Here is a 22,309-nt window from a genome sequence, read left to right on the forward strand (position 1 = left end):
AGAGGCAGAGGCAGAGGCAGGTGGATCTACATGAATTTGAGGCTAGCCTGCTCTACAAAGTAAGTTCCAGGACAGCCAGGACTATACAGAGAAACCCTGTCTCATAAAAAGGATTTCTATACAGGTCTTTAAAAGTTTTTAAAGACATGGGCCTCACTACCAAGCTATAAGTAAGAAAAGGATTCTCCACACCACCCCCTTCGGGTGACATATGCTAATTTCAGGTTAACACCATCCTTAATGGACAACCTAGAACAAAAAGATTTTCAAATTAGGCTGCAAAGTAAAACATCTAGGTAATTTTGAAAATCCCCACATATAGACCACAACACTGACCAAAAAGTCTGAATGTCTGAGATGGGGCCAGTCTGAAAAGCACTGTCTTAGAGGGCTGACTTTATTTATTATCATCCGTGAAGTGATGGTAAGTACCAATTCTTACTATCTTGTAGAGGCAAAACATACAGAAACCTTTTAGATTAACAGTGTTCCCCTTAGTGTGGCTGTGGGGCAAAGATATCTTAAGTAACCTCTCAGTGATGTGTCACTCTCCTAAAGAGTACACCAGGAAGAAGGCTAATTCAACCACGAAGAGCCCTGGCAACAAGGGATGTATTGATAACCACACATGGACACTGGTCAGTAAGTAGCTCCCTACTGGTGATGCTTCCAGAGCAGTGGTTCTCAACCTTCCTAATGCTGAAACCCTTTAATACAGTTCCTTATGTTGTGGTGACCCCCCAATTATAAAATTATTCTTGTTGCTACTTCATAACTGTAGTTTTGCTACTGTTATGAATCATAATGTAAGTATCCGACATGCAGGATGTCTGATAGGTAACCCCTGTGAAAGGGTCATTTGATCCCTAAAAGGGCTGCAACCCACAGGTTGAGAGACGCTGCTCTAGGGGTACAGACGAGTCCACAGAAAACTTGAACAAGTTTCCTCGTAACCGAGTAGCAACAAAAATACCTTATCAGGACCCCAGAGTCTTGAATGAGGCTCTGGGTACTGAAGGATGTCGAAGGCAGTTTCTTTGATGATAACTGGGTTCAAAATCCTGAACTTCTTTGGCTGGAGTGGGATTTTTTCTGCCACCTGCTTCCAAAAGAAGAGACGAACCCAAAATGGCTGAGGAAAGAGTACAAGCAACCATTAGGAGGGTTAGTAATGTTATCCTGTCAACAGGGGTGATAAGGGATTCACTGCTAATTATGCCAAGGTCACAGGCTTTGTACCCCAAACCCTAGAGTATCATCATCTAAATGCATGCAAATCCAGTACTTCAACCCAAAAATGTAACCCTGAAACCTGTAATTTACAAAGGTGGCACAGACCTGCATAGAAATGATAGAACCAGCTTGTTTGCTTGAGGAAGACATTCCCCAGGGATGACCCGAGGGTGTGTCTTTTACAATCTAGAGCCACTATGTTCCCAGGGAAGGACAATGAACTGGCTGGATTTAAGGGTACTGAGTGCTGTGCCTTGCTGGATGGGTCCTCAACACGCATCCACTTTCCACTGACTTTATTTCCAACTCTCATGAAGTTGCTTAGCAACAGGGTGTAGGTTAATTCATTTTCCCATCAGAATTCTATGCAATAGAAAATCCAGATCACAATAATCTGCAGAGAATCAGGCTCTGGAGCTAGAAATGGCTCCACCACATAGTATGGACCTAATTTAAAACAATGCCTATTTTAGTTTTCTGGCCCTATTCTCTTAGTTTTAGAGATAGATATTTGCCATCAGTTTGATAACTGAGCTCTGAAAATTATTTCACTTTAACGGATAGAACTACAAAGTAAAGTTATTTGATTACTGGAAAGACCAACAGGAATCCGACCAAGTGAAAGGCTCTCCTCCGTCTTTCTAGAAGGCTTTGGATTTACCCCAATGACAGGATTGTGACCATAGCATCTTTGGGATGAAATATATATATATATATTTATATATATATATATATATATATAATATTTCCCCTTCATCCTCTCTTCTTGAAGTAACTGCAAGCCATCGAGTCTCTCTTGGAGAACGAGGGAACTAACCTCAGAATACAGAGTGTGGTCCTAAAGTTCACACTCCCTTTCAGGAATGACCATCATTTTCATTTAGAAGTCTCTCCTGATTTCAATTTATTTCTTTGTTTCTAAGACAGGATCACATGTAGCTCAGGCTGGCCTCAAACTCTATGCAGCTGAGGACGGCCCAGAGCTCATTCTCCTGCTCAGGCCTTCCGCACGCCAGGCAAGCACTCTACAACTGAGCTGCATTTTCAGTTCCATGAACCAATTCTTAACCAGGTCTGGAAGCAATTTGCAGCAAGAGTTCTGAAGGGTTTCTACAAAGAGGGAGAGTATAATTTGAAAGACAACACAAAAGCACGAATTCTACTGTCTATTTAAAAATAAATGTCCATAATTGCAATCCAAGATGCTCTAACTTTTTACCAATGTTTGACTGCCCGAGGAATCTGGGTTCTTACCAGGCTTTCATTTTTTACCATTGCTTGAAGCCACTTGAAATCAACACTCTTAAATAAAACAGTAACGAACAAGTCATTGGCGTAGTAGTCAACATCCGACAGTGGAGCCCCCTCCGGATAAGTCATCCTTATAGTAGTTTTATTTCCAACGTGTTCAGAATAACCCTCAACTGGTGCACTGTTTAACCTGGTCAAAGGGAACAATTGTCAAAGGAGGCCATTAACCACCCCGCCACACCACGAGACATCCCAACATCCTATGCCATGTCCTCCATGCATCAGGACACTGTTGGAGCAGGCTTCCCTCCCAGTGGCCTTGGTGCACTTCACAACACTGTCCTTCAGGGTCCTGGCTGCACCCAGCCTGCTGTCCCCGGAGGAACACCAGCATATGGCCCTAGACTGTCAATGTCAGCAGTTCTGCCATGTCCTGGTGTTTGAAGCTAATCCAAACATATAACATTTGGGGCTTTCCTGGATATTACTTTCTTTCAAAATCTCCTGTTTGCTTTGACAATTAAGAGTTCTTGACAGAATTCCAAAGTTTCCCGAGTACTTGGGGTTACGGAGACGCACCACTGTGCCCAGCTAGTTAATGGTCTTCTGAAATCTCATAAAAGTGTCTGCTGCACAATTGTGTCTAAATTTTCTGTCTCACGGCTACTTCCTCTTCCAGATCTTAAACACCTAATCCCTTGGTTACTAAAACAAGCTACTGAATAGGTCAACTAAATAGCAAAACATGTCACTGGGCCAGACTGTTTTCTTCTGTTTCGAAACCGACGGGCATGGTTTGTACACACACACTCTCTGATCCTGAGCGTCGTGTCCTTGTTCTAAGGAAAGGCATGCTCATGTTCTCAGGGCTTGCTATTTGCAACTTTCCAAAATGGGTCAGCAGAGAGTAACAGTACAGATGGACTGTCAGTGGACCGACTTAAAATCTTTCAACTTTATGATGGTTCAAAGCCAGGAGCACTTGACAGAAACCCAATTGAACTTTGGATTTTGATTTTTCCTGGGCTGGTGACCTGTATGGTGTGATACCTTTTTATGATGCTACGGGGTGGCAGCCATGTGGACCATGAGGGGAAATGGATGCTCAGTAGGCTAGGTGGAGGCAACGCATCCCCACTCCTCACCTTCCCTTACATGTACGAATGGGTTGACATGGGAAGTCCTCCTCAATGGCTCTCCACCTTAATCACTGCAACAGGTCTCTCAGTTGAAGCCAGAGCTCACCGGTATGACTACTTTAGCCAGCCAGCCTGCCCAGGAGATCCCTTGCCTCTGCCTTCTGAGTCTGGAATTATAGAGCGTGGTATTTACAGCTGGGCTGGCAATGTCTCCTTGGCATTCACCTGGGCACGGCAGGGCTGAGCTCCAGTCCCACAAGCACCTATGCACTGAGCTACTTCCCTTGCCCCTCGTGAACCTTTTGATCAAAGTGTGCGCTGGGTGTGCAGTGGAAGCCTCCGGGATCGCTAAGGAGCATCTGTCTAGATGATACAGGGAAAATAAGCTCAGCCAGGTGTGCTCAACCAGGGCGTTTAGGAGAAGGTAAACGGGAAACATCTGTACTATCACCATGGAATTATGAAAATGAAGATGCTTCTTAACCTTTCTCTTTCTTACTAGGCTTGATGCACCCATCACCGCCCCTGGTGCACGGGAGTCTCCCTGCCCTTGAAGCCCTTATGCCCAGTCCCGCCACCCCAGGACATCAAGCCTCATTTCTGGTCCTTCCCAGCTGCCTTAGCCCTGTCCCTGAACACCAGGTAGGGTTCTTCATTCAGCCATCCCTGTGTGACTCCTCTCTGAGAAGAGACACACTGCTGTCCTTCTAAGCCAGCTTGATATGAGTCCCCTCTAGCCATCAGTCCTGGAGGTCTGCCCCATCTGTATCGGTTCTAACCTACTTCCTTCCCACAGCCTAGCCATGAACCACTGGATGGGTGAGGGGCTCCGGGCCCTGTCTTGCACAGTGCTACTTGCACACAGGCATTAATTTGTTCAAATGAGCCCAGGTACAAGGTTCTCGAAGTCTTCAGACCTTGTATTTAATCAGTTAGGGACTGAGATCTTTGTGTCTTCCGTGATACCAGACACTCATGACATCAACCACTGGGGTTATATCTGAGAGGAAAGCACTTAACACTTCCAGGTAACAAAAGCCAGAACAGGTGGCAGCTGTTACACACCACTGACCCCTGTGAGACCTGGCCCACTCTGTTCTGCTCCCAGTCATCTGTGGCTCCCTTCTGCTTCCTCCTGGTTTCTTTTCCTTGCCCCTTTGAATACTCAACCTTTCCTACAAAGGCCTTTTACCCACTGCACCTCGCCCCAGCCCGCTACTTCCCATGCCCTCTCCCTAAGTAGCGGTAGCATTTACAGAGCACTGAACACCGTCCTGTCACTCACTGCGCTTTTACAATCATCTGGTCTCCACAGCGGACAAACCCTATGGCTTCTGGATTACCGACGAGGAAACTGAGGCAACATGGAGTGGTTGGCCCAAATCACAAAGGTCCCATGTGAACATCCTCACTTTGGGGATCAAAATGGCTGGCATGGGTTTTGTCACTTCTCGGCTTCTGTTAGTGGTTCCGCTAAGACCTGAGGCCTCTGGAGTAGAAATCTTTCTATCACTTGACATTAGTTTTCAAACCATTAAAAGGGGCTGTCAATTAGTTTTCAATATGCTCCCCCCAGATTCAGTCTTGTCACTGCTTCCACTGTCTGTGTGTCACCCCCAACCATATATGTCACACCTTCGTCCCTAGGCGCTGCTCCATTCTCCTCTTCCATCTGCCCATGTGTCTCTGCAGGACAGACTGAATTAGGGCCCAGATCTTGTGGCTAATTTACTGCACTGCAACCCAGGGTTGGGAAAATAGGCCTTGAAGAAACCAATTCTATTTTAAATAACTTGTCTAAGGAACCAATCAGAGCTGGATAAAAAGATACGAGCATAAAAATATGCAAAGTAAGTTTCATAATAAAAAATAAAGAGACATAAATCGTCTAATGTCTGGCAAAAGAGTCACCAAAAAATTATTTTCTTCTAAAGGAGCTCTGAGATACTTATGACCTAAGAAACTAATCATAAATGTAAGTTAAAATATTTTATAACAACAGGAATGGAGGGACAGAGAGATGCCCTGGTGGCGAGGAGTGCTGGCTGCCCTTCTGGAGGGCATGATTTGGTTTCTAACAGCCATACTGGGTGGCTCACAACAGTCTGTAACTTCTCTCAGGAGATTCTGATGTCCTCTCTGGCCTCCACAGGCACCCCCATGCATATGCACACACACGGATTATACAAATAAAAAACAAAATCAATCTTTAGAGGGAGACAGAAACACAGATGCAAGCACACGGCCAGAGGAAGTGTGAGGAGCAGCACAGCAATCAGCAGTGGCTGGTTACTTGTGCTATGAATAGCCGTTATGTTCTTCCTAATAATGGGTATATTTTACATTTATAATTGGAAAAGCTTTTCTTTCCTGTGCTATTACTAAATTCAGGACCCTGTGTATTATAAGCAAGCAATATACCATTCAACTATACACCTAATCTAGAAAAATAACTTTTAGGCACTGTGTGGGAGCACATGCCTTTAACCCTAGGCAGAGAGGTCTCATCCTAGAAAACCAAAACCAAACAAACACCCTCCCCCCAAAAAAAACAAGCCCCCAAACCAAACAAGTATGCAAACAAGCAAAACCCCCTTTGAAGAGTCAGGAAAGTCACTGAACTCTAGGGTGGCTGTTTATTGCCTGTGCTGAGTTCTAACTGCCCTGGAGACTATCTATCCTCCCAGAGCTCACTATCCCTAAACTCTGTTCCCAGGGCCAGGTGTCCCCCATTGCCCTCCCGCCTTGCATCAGCCTACAGCCCCTGCCTAACAGTACTGTTTACCAAGTGCCCCCATCTTTCAAAACCTCCTTCGTCTGCAAGGCCTGGCAAGTGATGGCAGCCCACAGTATATGCCTTGAATCTTGGATAACCAATACACAGTTTGAACACCTGGCCATTTGTGATTTTGTTTCAATAACCCCAAGAGTTGAAGTGGGGGTGCTGAAGAGCTCCCACTGTTTCTCTCTGTCCCTGGAGCTGTACTATCCCAGAGTACAAGACTAAATTCTAGAGGAGAAAGGCTGGTTTTGAGCGCAGATACCTTATGACCACATCGAACTGGTTGAGGGCGTGGCCCAGCTTTAGTCCACGAAGGATGCCCCCGTTCCCAATAACCACACAGCGCTTGCAGTGCTTGGCTCTCAAGTGTTGAGGAAAGTCATGCTCAGGCAGCATATCCAACAGGCTCTGGACTTTACTGGAGAACATCCGGAATCCAAAAGGCGGGTCGTACTTGAGCTCCTCACTGGCCATGGGGCCCTTCTGCACAAAAGGCTCCAAGTTGATGCTGTATCCGTCCCCAAATACCCGAGCCATAGTATTCTTTGCGTGCATGGGCCGACATTCCTTCTGTAAGACTTTCTGAGCATATCTCTGAGCTCTCTGGAAGGGAGGACCAATACAGGCTTTAAAACCTCTCCAACATTAGAATTTCACACTGTCCAGACATTCAGTCCTGTGATGCCTGGAGTCACTCCCTTGATGATTAGCATCTGGCAATACAGAACGTTTACCTTTTAGGGTTAGTGTTTTGCTCAGGAACAGGAAGGAACCAGAGGGCCACATCTATGACAACAGAAACTCTACAAGGCTATTACTTTCACTATGCCACTGAGACAAACTGTCACCAGAAGATGGGCCCTCAGTTAGCTGGCTGCACTTACCTGTAGTATGCAAAGTGGTCAGATTTACAGAAAACGCACAGGACAATGGTGGGACCAGGGACTGAGGAGACAGAGATAAGGAATGTGCCTAAAGGCACATAAACGGTGGTTTTCAAAGATTCTGGAGAGCCTGCAAGATGGCTCATAGGTAAAGATGCCTGCTGCTGACCTGAGTTTAATCTCTGGGACCCCCAGGATAGGAGGAGAGGGCTGAATACCGAAAGACCACCAAAAGTGGTCTGACATCCATACTGTGTTATAGTCTGCACGCACACATGCACGCACACACATGGCTTAGTAGTATGTTTGCTTGGCATGTGGCAATGCTCTGTTTTGGCCCACAGGACTAGCTAAGATGGTAAATTTTGTTATATGGGTTTTTTTTTTCATTTGATTTTTTTTTTTTTTTTTACTGTGATAATAATAAAGAGCTTCATGTTTTCCAACCAGCAGGGTAGTAAATAGTCTTGTTTCTCAACAGGGTTAATCAGTTTTGTGCCTTCAGTGTTATCAGAGAACAAGTGTCCTGACCACACAGAACTTGCTGGTTCCTGTGTACTTGCCCAGAGCTGGTCCTCCTATGTGCAAGGCCAGTTGCCGAGGCCCGGTCAGAAGACTTCTCACGCGCTGCTCCTGCTTTGTGATTCCCATTTTGTGTCTGACAGCCTCACATAGCTACTCCTGTGCAGCTGCCTCTTGTGTGCACGCAAGTCCGTGTGGATGTGTGGCACAGGCTCCTGTGCGAACCAGGAGACCTATTTTTAGGACTGTATCTTGTCTTCAAACCTGTCAGTGTATCATGAAGATTCTTACCGTTGTAGTTTTAAACATTACCTCAGCTGTTTTCCTCAGAGTCTTATTACTTTTACTCTAATTTTTTTATCACGCTTGATTCTGTGTATGTGTGTGTAGGGTATCTGAGGCAGTTTTCTCCTTCCGTGTGGGGCTAAGGGAGGAACTGGTTGTTGGTCTCGGCAGCAGGTGCTTTTTACACAGGAAGCCACCTGATCAGCCATTAGCTGATTTTCACAAAATATGTTTTTGACAGAAATATTTCCCTCATCTCAGTAGAAAACCTTTAAAACTATTTTTCAAGTGTACCCTTGAAAAGTTATTTAGTGCCTGCAAAGGGCAGTGTGTGTGCACTTGGGGATTAACTTCCTTTTGGTAAAGGGAAACCGACTGATGTTATCACAGCCTCACACCTCCTGTGACACCCGAAGATAAGGTCACCAATAAAACTTTGTGGTTTCAAGGTGGCACACCCAGGAGAATGAATCACTGAGCAGGACTGCTTTTGTGCCAAGGCCTGAAACAGCAGCTTCTGCGCCTGTGGGTAAGGAACGAAACACTCCACAGATCAACAGTTCACATAAGGACTGGCATCTTCCTGAGGTGTCAGGAGGAAAGCCAAGAAAGGAACTTGAGTCCTCACAAACACTAAGCAGGTGAGGCTCCGCCCCTCATGGGCCTCATCCCAAACTGGGGGTGGGGGACAAACAGAAGGGTCCTGCTACTGTCTTCATTCATCTCTATAGTCTCCAGGTCTGGTGGTCATAGACAGCCATTTTTGGAGCCCCTAAGGCCCAATTCACCCCTAGAATATACGGCCAGCACATGCTTTCACACATCACCTAGGATCCAAAGGAACATGTCAAAGTGCCGAAAGACCCAGGGAAGGGGGCTGGAAGCAAGCTGGGAGGATGCGTGCAGCTCTCCTGTGCTGCCAAGTCTTTTCTTCAGAAGTTTCCTTTGGAGAGGAGTGAAATTTCATTCCATTCCTTGTCCTGGAAAAGCATTCAGTTTCGGGCTTCAAATTTAATCTACTATACTGTGAGCAGAGCCCAAGGCTCAGCCGTCACCCTCTGCAGCAACCCTGCCTGTTTCACGGCTGGGGCTGGAGATCTGAGTAAGCAAACAAGCACAGCTAAATGGCATTGTAAAACTACTGCAAGGCCCTCCTCATTCGTTTCCACTCATTTAAAGATGTGCTGAGCTCTGAAGGTGCCTGAAATCACAGGGGTAATTTCTTCTAACTAGAGTGGACTTCAGAGCCTCTCCTCTTTTCCCTACATGGGGTTCACGCCCCCCCCCCAAAAAAAAACCCCAAAACCAAAAAACCCAATGGTGGGACAGTTCACTTTTCACTTTAAGGAAGTGGGGTGCTTAGAGGAAGTAGGCATTCCGGAACAAGGCAACCAAGTGGAGGAGGGCTGACTGGGAGGCGCCATCCTGGCGGCTCTGGGATCCAGAGAGCTGATGTTCCTCTTATAAGAAACAAGATACTGTGTCAAATCTAGGGGTGGAAATAACGGCTTTAGCTCTTCAAAGTCCCCCAGGTTGAGCTGCAGGCCACTGACAATGAAGAATAAAGACATCTTGAAGGTCCAGCTGTCACGGAAGTGACAATTTACTATGGGACAGCTCAACATGAAAATTCACTGAAGGGAGTTAAGGGCAAGGTGATTTCCTCAGCAAAACTGCCATTCCTGGCTTTGGAGGGCACGTTTCTTAGAAATACAAGTAACTGGTAGACTTTTGAGTCCACATGAGGCCCTATCCTCATTACCTGCTGACTTTATAGTTTCAGGAGAGGAAAGAATTTAGGTCAAAGAACTTTGGGTTAACTAAATACGGGAAAGAGCCTAACTCAGCCATACTGCCTGGTATCTGGAGACCTGTTCCTATAGAAACACTAGTTTTCACATCTGTGACTGCACACTGGTCTCCTCCTCCCTTTGCCTAGTGGCTGCCACAAGTGAGAGCAAAGCTCTCAGCCTTACAGGTGATTACAAGCAGCCAGGATTTAAGGATAATACTCAAGGGGCGGACGCCACAGTGAACCCTCACTGCTGCAGAGGATGTGGGCTCTGTGTGGAATCAGTTGAGGATAAGGCTCTGTGGGAACTGACTGGTGTGACAGAATGCCCCAAACTGACTGACGCTGAGAATGGTGTGACTCAGGGAGTGCTCTGAAGGATTAAATCGAACTGTGTGATTTCATATCCATCAACTGTCAGACGGAAGGGCAGGCAGCTTCAGATCTACGTAACAGACAGTGGATGCTGGATGGGGGTCGGGGGGTGGAGCTGTGGTCTGTTTTTTTAACCTCTGACACGTTTTGGGGTGGTCTGTAGAAAGTGGGGTGGTACCAAGGACAGCAGGGATGTGTGCGGTTGCTGCTGCCACTCAAGGACCAGCTCTGCAGGGCCAGTCTGCTCACTGTGAGCATGGTAAATGGGGGACCACAGCGCTGGAACACTGAGGAGTTGGACCCCTGATTAACTATGCTCCCCAGAATGGTGTCCCCAGGGTGATCTGTGCTCTTAAGCTCTCTGAAGGAAGGGTGTTCAAATTGCTGCTGCCACCACTCAGACCAAGCCTAAATTGACACAATATGGCAGTTTCTCTTCAAATATCTTTGAAGTACAATTTTGCATCTCAGACACACTTTCAATGTCTAAGCCTCCCTTCAGAGACTACCATTGGTCTTGTTAATAACTGGCATGTTAATGGACATTTTTAAATTAAGAAAAATCATAAATTTCACAACTTGGCAGCTGTTCTCCCTCCCTGCGGAATGAACTGCAGCTGGACTCAGTGCAACTACAAACACTAGTATCTGATAGGACAGGACAGGGTGCCATTCATGCTTCCAGACGCTGGATAGATACACCAGTGAAGCTAACTGTTCTGAGACTACACATGTACAATCATTCAAATCCACCCACATGTAAAGCCAGATGTGTAGCGCACATCTGCAATCCCAGCTCACAGTGTACAAGAGATAACAAACTAGTGTGCTGCCTGCTGTAGCTTTAAGGACCTCCCATCTGCCTCCTTTTCCACGTCTTTTCCTGCTGGGCCCCACCCCAGGGCTTCCATGAGAAGCTGCACACAGGAGAGGGGGACATCTTGCCAAGACCTTTCTGAAAAGTGGGGCAGTGTATAAGGGTGAAAACTGTTTCTGATGTTGCTGCTGTTTTGTTTCTTTTCAGAAGGGTGGGCGCAGTGAGATGGCTGAGTAGGTAACGTGCTCCACCGTCCCTCTGGAACCCACATGGTGGAAGAACCAACTCCTGTAAGTTGTCCTAAGACCGCTATGTGTATGCTGCAGCATGTATTCACCCACAGACACACATATGTAAAGGAAATGTTTGAAAAAAAGATGTTAAGAGATTGCTACTGAGTGTTTAAGGTGAGCCTGAGCCACACAAGAACCCGCCTTTAAAAATGTCTCAAGTAATAGAACACAGGGCACCTTGCCTCCGGTTCTCTACCATGGTTCTCGATGGCTCTCAGGGATTATGCGCACATAACAGTCTCCAGCTTCCCTTCCACAGTGGAGAGCTGTAGCAAACGTTCTCCGGGATTCATCCCTGAGGGTTTTGTTGTTGCTTAGTTTTAGAAACAGGGTCTTGCTACACAGTGCACACTGGCCCCAATCACTGCCTCATTCTCTTGGTGCTGGGAACAGCACTGAGTCATTATGTCGAGTTCCAGTGTTAGTTTTCAGCTGGAAAGAGGAATGCATTATACAAGTGCAAAAAGCCAACAACAGAAGACAGTGGGCTGTATTTACAGGAAACAGGCAACGGCCTGGGAGGCAGAAAGGGATTCGTGGTTGCCTGGGGCAGGGAGTGACTGCTAATAGAACTGGAGTTTCTTTGGGGATGATGAAAAGCCTCTATATACACAGCTCCATGCAGTGCAGCTCCATAAATACATGGAAGACTGTGCACCACATGCTTTAAACAGTGAATTTTATGATGTGTGAATTACATCTCAATAAAGGGGTTAGAAAGAAATAAGTTGAGAGGGAACAAGAGAGAGTGGCTCCACCCAGTGCACCCACCCTATGGGGTAGTGCTAGATGATGTGGGGCAAAAGGAAGCCAGATGGGGCCATACAGTTCCACAAGTGGAGGAAGAGGTCTCCATGTGCTCCCAAAGGTAATGAGAGACCAAAAGTCTTAAGGGGAAGGTGACTCAGCAGGTTCTGTTTTTAGAAATTCTACTGTGCAATCACAGGGCATGCCTGAGGCAAAGACAAAACATAAACAGATAACAGGCGAGAGGAGGGAACTCCTAAGAGCCAGTTTGGCATTCAGGCCTTTACTCAGGCTCTCAGGAATTGTATGAACTCAACTCCACTCACAAATAATTTACAGTTCAGACAGACTGGTAATATACTCACATGAATTAATATGAGAGAGAGTGTGGCAAACGGCAGGAGATCTCAAGCCTTTCCTCCTACAGTCTGGCTGCTAGTCCAATACACTTGTCTGTCACTCAGGTCACCTAGGCAGGGCCAATCATTTCCCCAAAGCAGATCTTTCAGGCAATGTAAGTGTTCCCACCCTCTCTATGGCACCTCAGAAATGTAGTCTTGACTGTCTTTTTGGTCTTTATCAAGTCAGTACTGCCCTGAAGAACGTTAAAGAGCAATAGCTACAGTAATCATTGAGCTGGGGCAATGGATCCGTAGTTAACAGCACTGGCTGCTCTTCCAGAGTACCTGGGTTTGATTCCCAGCATCTACCTGGAGGTGCACAACCATCTATAATTCCAATTCTAGGGGATCCAATGACCTTTTCTGGCCTCTGTGGGCACTGCACACTTATGATATACAGACATACAGGCAGGTAAAACATCTATACACAAGCTGAGTGTGGTGGCACAAGCCTTTAATCCCAGCAATCAGGAGGCAGAGGCAGGTAGACCTTTGAGTATGAGGCCAACTGGTCTATCATGCAAGTTCCAGGACAGAGAAATCTTTTCCTGAAAACCCAAAATCCAAAACAAAACAACAAAACCAAAACCTTATATACATTAAATTAAAAAAAAAAACCACCTCAAAAACAGAGCAATAGCTATGGGGAAATGGCTGTGTTAAAAATACTTCTGCACAAACCTGAAGACCCATGGGGAAAATCAGGTGTGGTGGTGTGTGCACACAAATACACACACACACACACACACACACACACACACACACAGAGGGGGTGGGGGGAGTTGTTTGACCTCTAAAAAGACAAGTAGACCAATCTCAGTCTCTTATTGTAGTTTTGTGGGAAATAAGGAATGCAGGTGGCCAGCTTCTACTTCTGCTGGGGGGGACTCTGCATGGTAAGACACTATGAAAACTCATCCACCCTATGCCGAGCACCATGTTCAGCCTCGTGTAAGACACTCATTCTCTCCTCCACTATACAGACTCCAGAGTCATCAACTGGCAGGCAGCAGGCAGGCAGCAGGCAGGCAGGCAGGCAGGCAGGCAGGCAGGCAGGCAGACAGTCCTGGTACATGTAATTAAAAGGACGGGAAAATAAGATGCATGAGAAAGTGGGGAAGCTCAGCAAAGAATGAGACAGAAGAATCCACAGTGATTCAGTAAGCCACACTAAATGCCATTATTTTAGGCCTTTCTCGGGAGACAGAACACAGACAGGATGTCAACAATGCTGGTCCAAGAGTGCTATGGAAAGTCATGGAATTGAACAGGCTTCAGGGGGTGTCTGCAAGGCCAGGCAGGCTTGCAGAGGAGGGAGTTCCAAGCATAGGACACTGGACAAATGTGGCTCTCTCTCAAGCAGACGTGGATCTTGATAAAACAAGAGAAGGCAGCAAGCATCAGAGGACAGAGGGATAGCAGGAAAGCAAAACCCCACGACTAAACAGGGTCAAGCTGCTCAGTGGCTTGCTTATCTATCTGAACCATAAAAACCAGAAGCATCTGAAGCATACACAGCCTAAAAGTAGATATGAGTAAATCCAAATCAAACAAGAAAGGAAGCATCTACAGATATACACCGTTGAGAAAACTTGGGCCCAGTGGATTCAGTACCATTGGATTTGATTGAGTTTGGTTTGGTTTGGTGAGACAAGGCCTGTAACTTGGGGCAATCTTCCTGCCTCTGTCTCCTAAGTGTTGGGATTACAGAGTGGTCAGGACCCTGGCCTGATTGCTTCATGTCCAACCTCCAGTCATCTCAGCTGTGGGTCAGGGAAGATGATGTGCTACATCCTCAGGGCAATCTTGAGGGCTCGTTGACAGTGTGGGACACTTGCAGCATGATTCCTGCCATACACAAGCACTGAATGAGGCTGGCTATGCTAGCTACAGACTTCAGCTAGACGTGGATGTGGGCAAGCAGGTCAAACCAGCAGGCTACTGTCTAGACAGACACGATGCTGGCTTGAGGAAGGACAGTGATACAATGAGCCACAGTCCAGGTAACAAGTCTGTTCCTATTGGAACTCACTCCCACCACGGCATCTTGTTTTAGGTCATCTCTTCGTTTACTTTGGGCTGAACACTACTAATTTAACTACTCAACATACAAGTGAAATCTGTACTTAGTGTGTATCTGACTTACAAACATCAACAGAAACTGAAAGGAAAACTTTGAATACTATGTAAAGATCCTGAAAAGTAAAACCTGTCTCGGTGCTCACAGGTGAGCACTAGAGAAACCGGGAACATTGAACACGCAGTGTTGTCTCTGAACAGAAAAGATGCATAACCTGTTTCTACCCAGAAGGCTGGGAACGGAGGTAGCTCATAGCCTAGGAGATCCCTGAGCTGTCTGTAAGGCCAGGGCCTCCCTCAAGCTCTTTCAGCCAGGACCAGAGGTGGCTAATAGCCCAGATGTCCTCTTCAAGACCACAACATAACCTCCCATGACCCGTAAGATAACACATCTGGCCTATCTTTAGAATCCATCTTCATGGAAGAAGTGACATATACTTTGAGAAGAGTTTCAAAATAATTAGGCCTCCTTGTGCACACGAGATTGTGTTACACAGAAACTTCTTTTCCAAATTGTTCTGTACTTAAAAATGCCTAAAATAAACTGCCTAGTGTCAGCCTCTTAAAGTTTGATTCAACACTGGCTATGGAGTTGTGTTGAACTGGATTTCCCTCTTGCCTCACGTGGCTCTTTACTCTGCTGGCCAAGAACTGAAGCCCAGGAATGATTCACCGCATCAACAGAACTTTTTCATCAGCTGCTTTAGAAGAATGATGGGGCAGCGTCATGATAAACTCCATGGAAGGTGCCTCAATATGCATCTGGGAGAGCCCACTAGTAGGTGGAAAATAATTCTGCAGATTGGAAGGGTCAGATGGTGGGCATGAAAGTGGTCTCTGTTTTCAGAGTGCTAAGACTGGTTTTTCCTTTGTCCTAGCTAGCTTTAACTATCAACTGGACATAGCCTAGAGTCACCTGAGAAGGAAATCGCAACTAAGGAACTGCTCAGATTAGCCTATGAGCATATCTGTGGGGGACTATATTGATTGCCACTTGATGTTAGAGGGCCCAGCCTACTGTGGGCAGTACTATTCCCTGGGCAGGGGTCCTGGTCCTGGGATATATAAGAAAGTTGATTGAATATGAGCCTGTGCAGGCCAGCAGGCAGTGCTCCTGCACGGTTTATGATACACTCCTTGGCTGTGTGTGAGTTCTCTGGATAGATGGAAATTCTGCATGGAATAGCAAGCAGATCTACCTTAGAGTTTCTGTCTTAACTTCCCTCAATGATGGGATGCACCCTGTACATTAAAATAAAGCTCCCCTCACCCCCACCCAAGTTGCTTTTGGTCAGAGAATTTTAGCACAGAAACAGATATGAAACTAGAACACGTCTTCTTCAGGTTTTCATGAGCATTTCTATGTCATACAGCAGAGATGGGGTTGTGCTTGGAAATGTCTGGATTGAAACCACACACACTAGCTCACCTTTATCTGGGCAGGGTCCACATAATACACTCTTTTCAAGTCACATTCTTCAGCAGTGTAATTCATCTTGAGGATGTACAGGAGCCAGACTCCGAGCACAACCACCACGCACCTGTGTGGGGGAGTCACGTACAGCAATGCATTACGTGATACACAGAGAAAAATAGACACCAAGTACAATCCTAATTCAAAAGAAATAAAGGCAGGATCTCAGGCAGCAATTCTCAACCTATGGGGGTCATGTAACAATATCCTGCATATCAGATACTCACATTATGATTCCTAACAGCAGGAAATAGTTATGAAACAGTAACAAAATAACTTTGTGGCTGGGAGACACCGCAACATTAGGAACTGTATCAAAGGGTCGCACCATTAGGAAGGTTGAGAACCGCTGCTCTAAGGTCACCACACAGTGAAAGGAAGGTATCATTTCCTGATTAGATGATTCCTGATTAGATACAGAACCTGCCTACACTGCCACAGTTTGCTCTGGAGAACTAATGTTACCTGTATCTTGTATATGTATAAGATACATTCTTTGTTTGGATATTTGTTCTCTCCTGACTTGGCCAAGCCATTTTCATAGACTCTTTACCTGACCATGTACTCAATCTCAGAGAAAGATGAAGATACAGTGGAGGTTTTCTGGCTTCATCTCCCAGCACCCCCTGTCACCCCCTTCTGAGACAGAGTCTAATGTATCTCAGATCTCAAAATCATCATGCAGCTGAAGATCTGGAGCCTCTGAATCTCCTGCCTCCACCTCCTAAGTGCTAAGGTAGCAGGTACACAGTACCACACCTAGTTTATGAATGAAGATCAACTCCAGGGCTTCTTGTATTCTAGGTGTGGCCCACGGAGCTGAATTCCTCAGTTTGATGTCTTGTTTTTTTAAATCAGAGGGTATTAAGACATTCCCACATCTGCAGTACATGTCTCTCTTCGCTGTACTTCCTAGCATGGTCTGTTACACACACACACCACTCAGCACAGGTCTGACCTAGGTGACCTAGGTCTGTCTGGTCTGAGGCCCTATATTAGGCACCTGATGCAGTGCTAGGTGTGTTGTAAACCTCAGTAACCACCAGCTGACTGGGACTGGATGGGATACAAATAGTTATTCACATAAACGTCCATGAAGTGAGGCGTAAGACTAACTTCCATCTCTCCTTGTCCACCCCCTTTTTCTCTCTCTGCCTTTTGAAACAGATACTTATGCATCCCCAGGCTGGCTTCAAAGTTAATATGCAACCTGGGTTGGCCTTGAGGTCCTCCCCAATCTCTTGAGTGATGGAACCACAGGCATGAGCCACAATGCCAAGCTTGAATTTACATATTTTTTATCTAAAGACTTTTAAAGAATTTTCAAACTGGAGGCTATGGAAATGGTTCAAAGGGTTGAAAACACCATCCACCAAGTCTAGTGACTTGAGTTTGACCCCTGGGATGCACACTATAGAACTGACTCCCTTGGGTTATCCTCTGATACCCAAGTGCATTCCATGGCTTATGTTTGCTGTGAATGTACACACACACATGTGTGAACAGGTGCATGCATGTACACTCACATACATGATACAAGAATACAAATAGATTTTTCAAAAATAAGGTTGATAAGATGGCTCAGTGGGGAAAGGCTCTTGCCACCAAGCCTGGAAATCTGAGTTTGATCCCCATAAATCACATGAAGGTAGGCAGAGAGAACTGACTCTACGAATTTGTCCTCTGACCTTTAAAAGCATACAGCTGCATGTGAAAACACACACACACACACACACACAGAGTATATTAATTTAAAAAAGGAGACAAAGACAAAAAGAGAAAGAAGAAAGAAAAAAAAAAAAAAAAAGGGAAGGAAAAGGAAAAAGAGAGAGAGAAGGAAAAGAAAAAGAAAAGGAAGGAAGGAAGGAAGGAAGGAAGGAAGGAAGGAAGGAAGGAAATTGGTTTGGCTGGTACCAAAGAAACCCGCCAAGTTCTTCCTCTGCTAATTTTCCTAGGTGCTGGAATGTAAGAGTCACCTGGCTTAAGCACCTCTGTCTTCTCCAGTGTTCAATATTTAGTGGTATTCAGGTGTCTTAAGGGGACTTTAGTTCACCAGTTTACATGAGCTCATAATAGTTAAGAACGCCTCTTTTGGTAAGCAGTGGCATGCAGAACTGTAAGTTGCTCTCAGGCAGCCAAGCTCAGAGACGGACCAGCTGCTGGGAATGGTGCTCCCACAAACCCATCTACCAAATACAAGCAGAGGATAAAGTCACTCATCTACATACTGAGTCTTCAACTCAGCTGTGGTGCAACCTGCTTCTTGGACCCAGCATTTTCTTCTAACATCAGGTGGCAACCTCACTGATATCGTTGATCTAGATGCTGTTGACCTAGAGGAGTCAGTCTTAGGGCCTGGGGGTTGTGCTTACTTGAGGACGTCTTTTAATAACAAGCTGGGTCTTCTCATCTTGTGCTGGGTTTGGGTGTACCATTGCAGGGAGGTCCTTGAGCAATCACTTCTCAGCTTTGCAGAGGTGAAATCACTTGGCATTGCTGGGAAGAGAGAGGAAATGAGGGAAGAAAGAATTGTTAGGTGGATTATACTTTTACAAAACTAAAGTGATACAGCTGTGCCCGGAGTACTCCTCGGTGAGAAAAGGGATGGATTCCCAATACAGCAACTTGAATGAAACAGAAGGGAATTATGCTGACCCCGTGTTGTAGGGTCACATACTGTATGAGACTTAACATTCTTCAGAGGATAAAACCAGATAGCATAGCAATGAGTGCCAGGAATTATGGGGAAGAGGAGGGGCGCTGGTACATGCCTATCATCCCAACACCCAAGAGGCTGAGGCAGGAGGAGAAATGCCAAGTGTTTTTCTCTAATAGCCATGGATCTGAGGATCTCTCTCTTCTCTCTCTTCTCTCTCTCTCTCTCTCTCTCACACACACACACACAGACACACAGACACACACACACACAATAAGTAAATAAGAATAAGATTTTAAAACCAGAAATGTTTATAGATGAGAGAGCTACTTGGCAAAACAATAAACACGAAGAGGGGAAACTGAAGGCCACAGGGAACATGCCGAGGACAATGATGACCGAAGCTGGGAACAGGTGAGTGCTGCTTATTCCTCTTACTGTACATGTGATGTTTATGGTTTTAAAAACCATGGAAAGATTTTTTTAAAGTTACATTAAACACAAGTGTCACATCAAGAGAGACAAATAAAAAGAGATAATGGCAATTTAAAAAGAAATATTTCCTTTAGATATATGTCTGTGAATATACTTCCCTTTTCCCTTTCTTTTTCTGCAGTGCTGGAGGCTGAACCAATGTCTCACACATGTGAGTACTTTAGCACCAGTCACATTGCCAGCACACCATTCATCTCTGTACATGAGTATTATCCCATGAGAAAATATGAAAGAAGTTGTTCTTCTCCCTACCCCTCCTCCCCAACACCCACTTCTCCCCAGAGTTTAAGTTGGAAACATGGCCTGCTAAGACAGAGAGTTCACTTCCCAGATTTTCTTGGAACTGGTTATGCCCCGTGCTTAAGTTCTAGCCAATGAAATAGGAGCAGAATTCCTACTTGCAACTCCCAGGGTGCTTCCCCCACTGCCCCCCCTACCCTCGTGCCTTAGCACAGTCCCTCTTCTCCTTTCTGCTCGGTCCTGCTGACTGAAGTGCAGAAACGAGCCGCTTGGGACCACACAGGAGGATATCTAGTACATCTCTGACAACACCAATGGAGAGCTAAGTTATGTTTGAAGTTTTAACTACTATGCCTCAAAGATCCATAAAACAAAAATGCCTCTAACCTGTCAACCCACTTGTCCAAGGACAAGATGCTTTCTGCAATGCTGGAGGGTGTTACCCATGTATGATAAAAAGCCACGTTTTCACTTCCCCAAACGAGTTTGATTGATTCAACTGCACCTGATGTGCTTGATCACACAGATAGAAAACATGTAGGCAGGAAGTACAAAAGGATATATGCTTGTCCCTGATTGGACACAGGCAGGAGGTATGCAGGCAGGAAGTATGTCAAGATATACGTTTGCTCCTGATTGGACCTGGTGGAAAATACATAGCTTTATGGGTTCTGTCTTTATAAGCCACTGGGAAAAAAATGTGACTTGCTGCCATTTTCGGGGAACCTCAGAATGGTCCCGGCCAGAGTCCATCATCTTGGCCAGTAATTAAAGCTTGCTTCAAATTTGGCTCACAAGTTATGGTAACAGTCTTATTCGCAACCAGATTAACATTTTCTGGAGGCTCCAGTGAGATTCAGACTACCCACTCAAAAGCCAGACCTTTGGTCTGGAACTGCAGAACTGAGGGGCTGCCTCAGGAAGCATATGCCTTGATGTTCCAAGGTTTTAAAGTTGCCTTCAGTTTTATGAACTATGGCATGCAACTGCCATGTTGAGAAAAGCTTCGAGCATCTGAAGGCCTTCTGGTTTTGAGCCATAGTCTGTTCTGTTATGTGTGATCTATATCTGGGATGTGCAGGAGGTTCATTGGGATCCCAATTATTCTTCTCTCTAGGGCAAATAGTGAGACACTGCCTGTCTGGCTGGCTCTGGTTGGCTGGAAAGCTTTGTCTTTTGTTGTTGGAAAGTTTTATCTGTTTGTTGTGTCTGTCTGTTTTGCATGTGTGGATGGGTCTATGTTTTCTGGCGTGTCTGTAAGTTTTGTTGCAAACACGGAGCTGAAGACAGAAATGGGTCTTGCTCAGTTGAATAAATGTATAAATGTATGGTGGCTACCACATTTTGCTTCTGACTGTTCGTCGAGTTTGTAACCTTCCTTGTTCTGTTTTCTTGGTTATATTTTTGCTGTTTCTGCTGCAGCCAGCCACCAGCCACCACTACTACCATGGCTGCTTTTATGGTCAGGGCTCAGAATTTAATCTATGAGATTTCTGGCCACTAGGTTCAGTTTATCGAGGATTCAAATGTCTTTTGGGTATGGATAATATTAAAGTTGTTTTATGTTGTTCTTATTTATTGAAAAGCTGGCTCTGGAATTGGGTTATGGTTTTCCTTTTTTCAGACCCAGGCATGCTTTTAAAGTCTCTACGTCAGAGTAAGGGGGAATCCGCCTGATGCTGTGATAAAAGAAAGCAAATCAGAATGGCCAAAAGAATTAGACTATTGGTTTACATGAACTTTTTGTACTTCACAGTTTATAACTTTATTGGGTATAGTGTAAAACCTCTGAAAAGAAAAAAAAGTAACTTAAAACTTGTACTATAGTATTGATAGTTAAAAATCTATGCATAGGTAATCTTAAAGGTACCATGTGGCATGATGCCATTTTGGGATATAAGCAACATGTGGTTTGCCACACCTTCTTAGCTGCTGTCCCCCATCTGGAAAGAGGCAGCCACATGGCTGGCAACCATCTCTGTTAGGGATGTAGAGGATGAATGTCATGTGACTTCACCACCACCATGTTGATTAAAGGAAGGTACAGGGTCTGTAAGATTTTGTATTAGGGTAGATTTTTGTATAACAATTTCTGTCCTGAAAACAAAGTCATATAAACCAATGTTTATGAAAGACAGAATTTAAAAACAATTTTTGTTTTTATGGTATAAAAGCTTTATCTCTATGAATTTACATATAAGAACATTCCTTGTGCTAGCAGCCAAACTTTGTAATATGAGTCACCCAGGTGGAACTGGTTTTAAAGGTATGAAGTAGCCATGGAGAATAGCTGAGGCTTAGCACTGTGTGGCAGGGCTGGAGCTGAAGAGAGCCCAGGAGAGATGCTGGTGCTATGATAGCCACCAGAAACAGCAGCTGCCATGAAATGGAGCCAGCTGGGACCTAGAAGGCAGACTGTGTATGATGCTGAGGACAGGGCTACAGAAGTGACCCAGGCCCCTGGGAAATCCCAGAGGATTGTGAATGAATCCCAGATACTGAGCACTGAGTTGTTTGTACTGTTGGAGATTGGTTTTGTCTTGTCCAGATTATGGTTTTGCTCTTTTTTTTTTTCTTTTCCTTTTTTTTTTTTTTTTTAAAGGTTTTTCAAGACAGGGTTTCTCTGTGTATCCCTGGCTGTCCTGGAACTCACTCTGTAGACCAGGCTGGCTCGAACTCAGAAATCTGCCTGCTTCTGCCTCCCAAGTGCTGGGACTAAAGGTGTGCGCCACCACTGCCTGGCTCTTTTCCTCTTAAAAAAAAAAAAAATGGGATTGTAAACTGGTACAACCACTATGGAAGGCAGTATGGCGATATCTCAGAAAATTGAACATAGTGTTACCT

At 45.3% G+C, this 22,309-nt stretch overlaps 1 protein-coding gene across 3 annotated transcripts in view; it reads right to left on the minus strand.

Annotated features, from left to right (window-relative positions):
* St3gal5 (ST3 beta-galactoside alpha-2,3-sialyltransferase 5) overlaps positions 1–22,309 on the minus strand; it is a 55,347-nt gene that overhangs the window by 5,204 nt on the left and 27,834 nt on the right. For all 3 annotated transcript variants that reach the window (XM_028762314.1, XM_028762313.1, XM_028762315.1), the window contains 5 exons: positions 18,447–18,570; positions 16,030–16,141; positions 6,668–7,008; positions 2,488–2,674; positions 974–1,132 (listed from right to left, as the gene is read on the minus strand). In XM_028762314.1, coding sequence (XP_028618147.1) covers positions 974–1,132; positions 2,488–2,674; positions 6,668–7,008; positions 16,030–16,141; positions 18,447–18,568 — 921 coding nt within the window. In that variant the 5' untranslated portion in view covers positions 18,569–18,570. The remainder of the gene's footprint in view (positions 1–973; positions 1,133–2,487; positions 2,675–6,667; positions 7,009–16,029; positions 16,142–18,446; positions 18,571–22,309) is intronic.

The sequence above is a fragment of the Grammomys surdaster genome, unplaced genomic scaffold (assembly GCF_004785775.1).
Source record: "Grammomys surdaster isolate TR1022 unplaced genomic scaffold, NIH_TR_1.0 133, whole genome shotgun sequence".
Lineage (NCBI taxonomy): Eukaryota > Metazoa > Chordata > Mammalia > Rodentia > Muridae > Grammomys > Grammomys surdaster.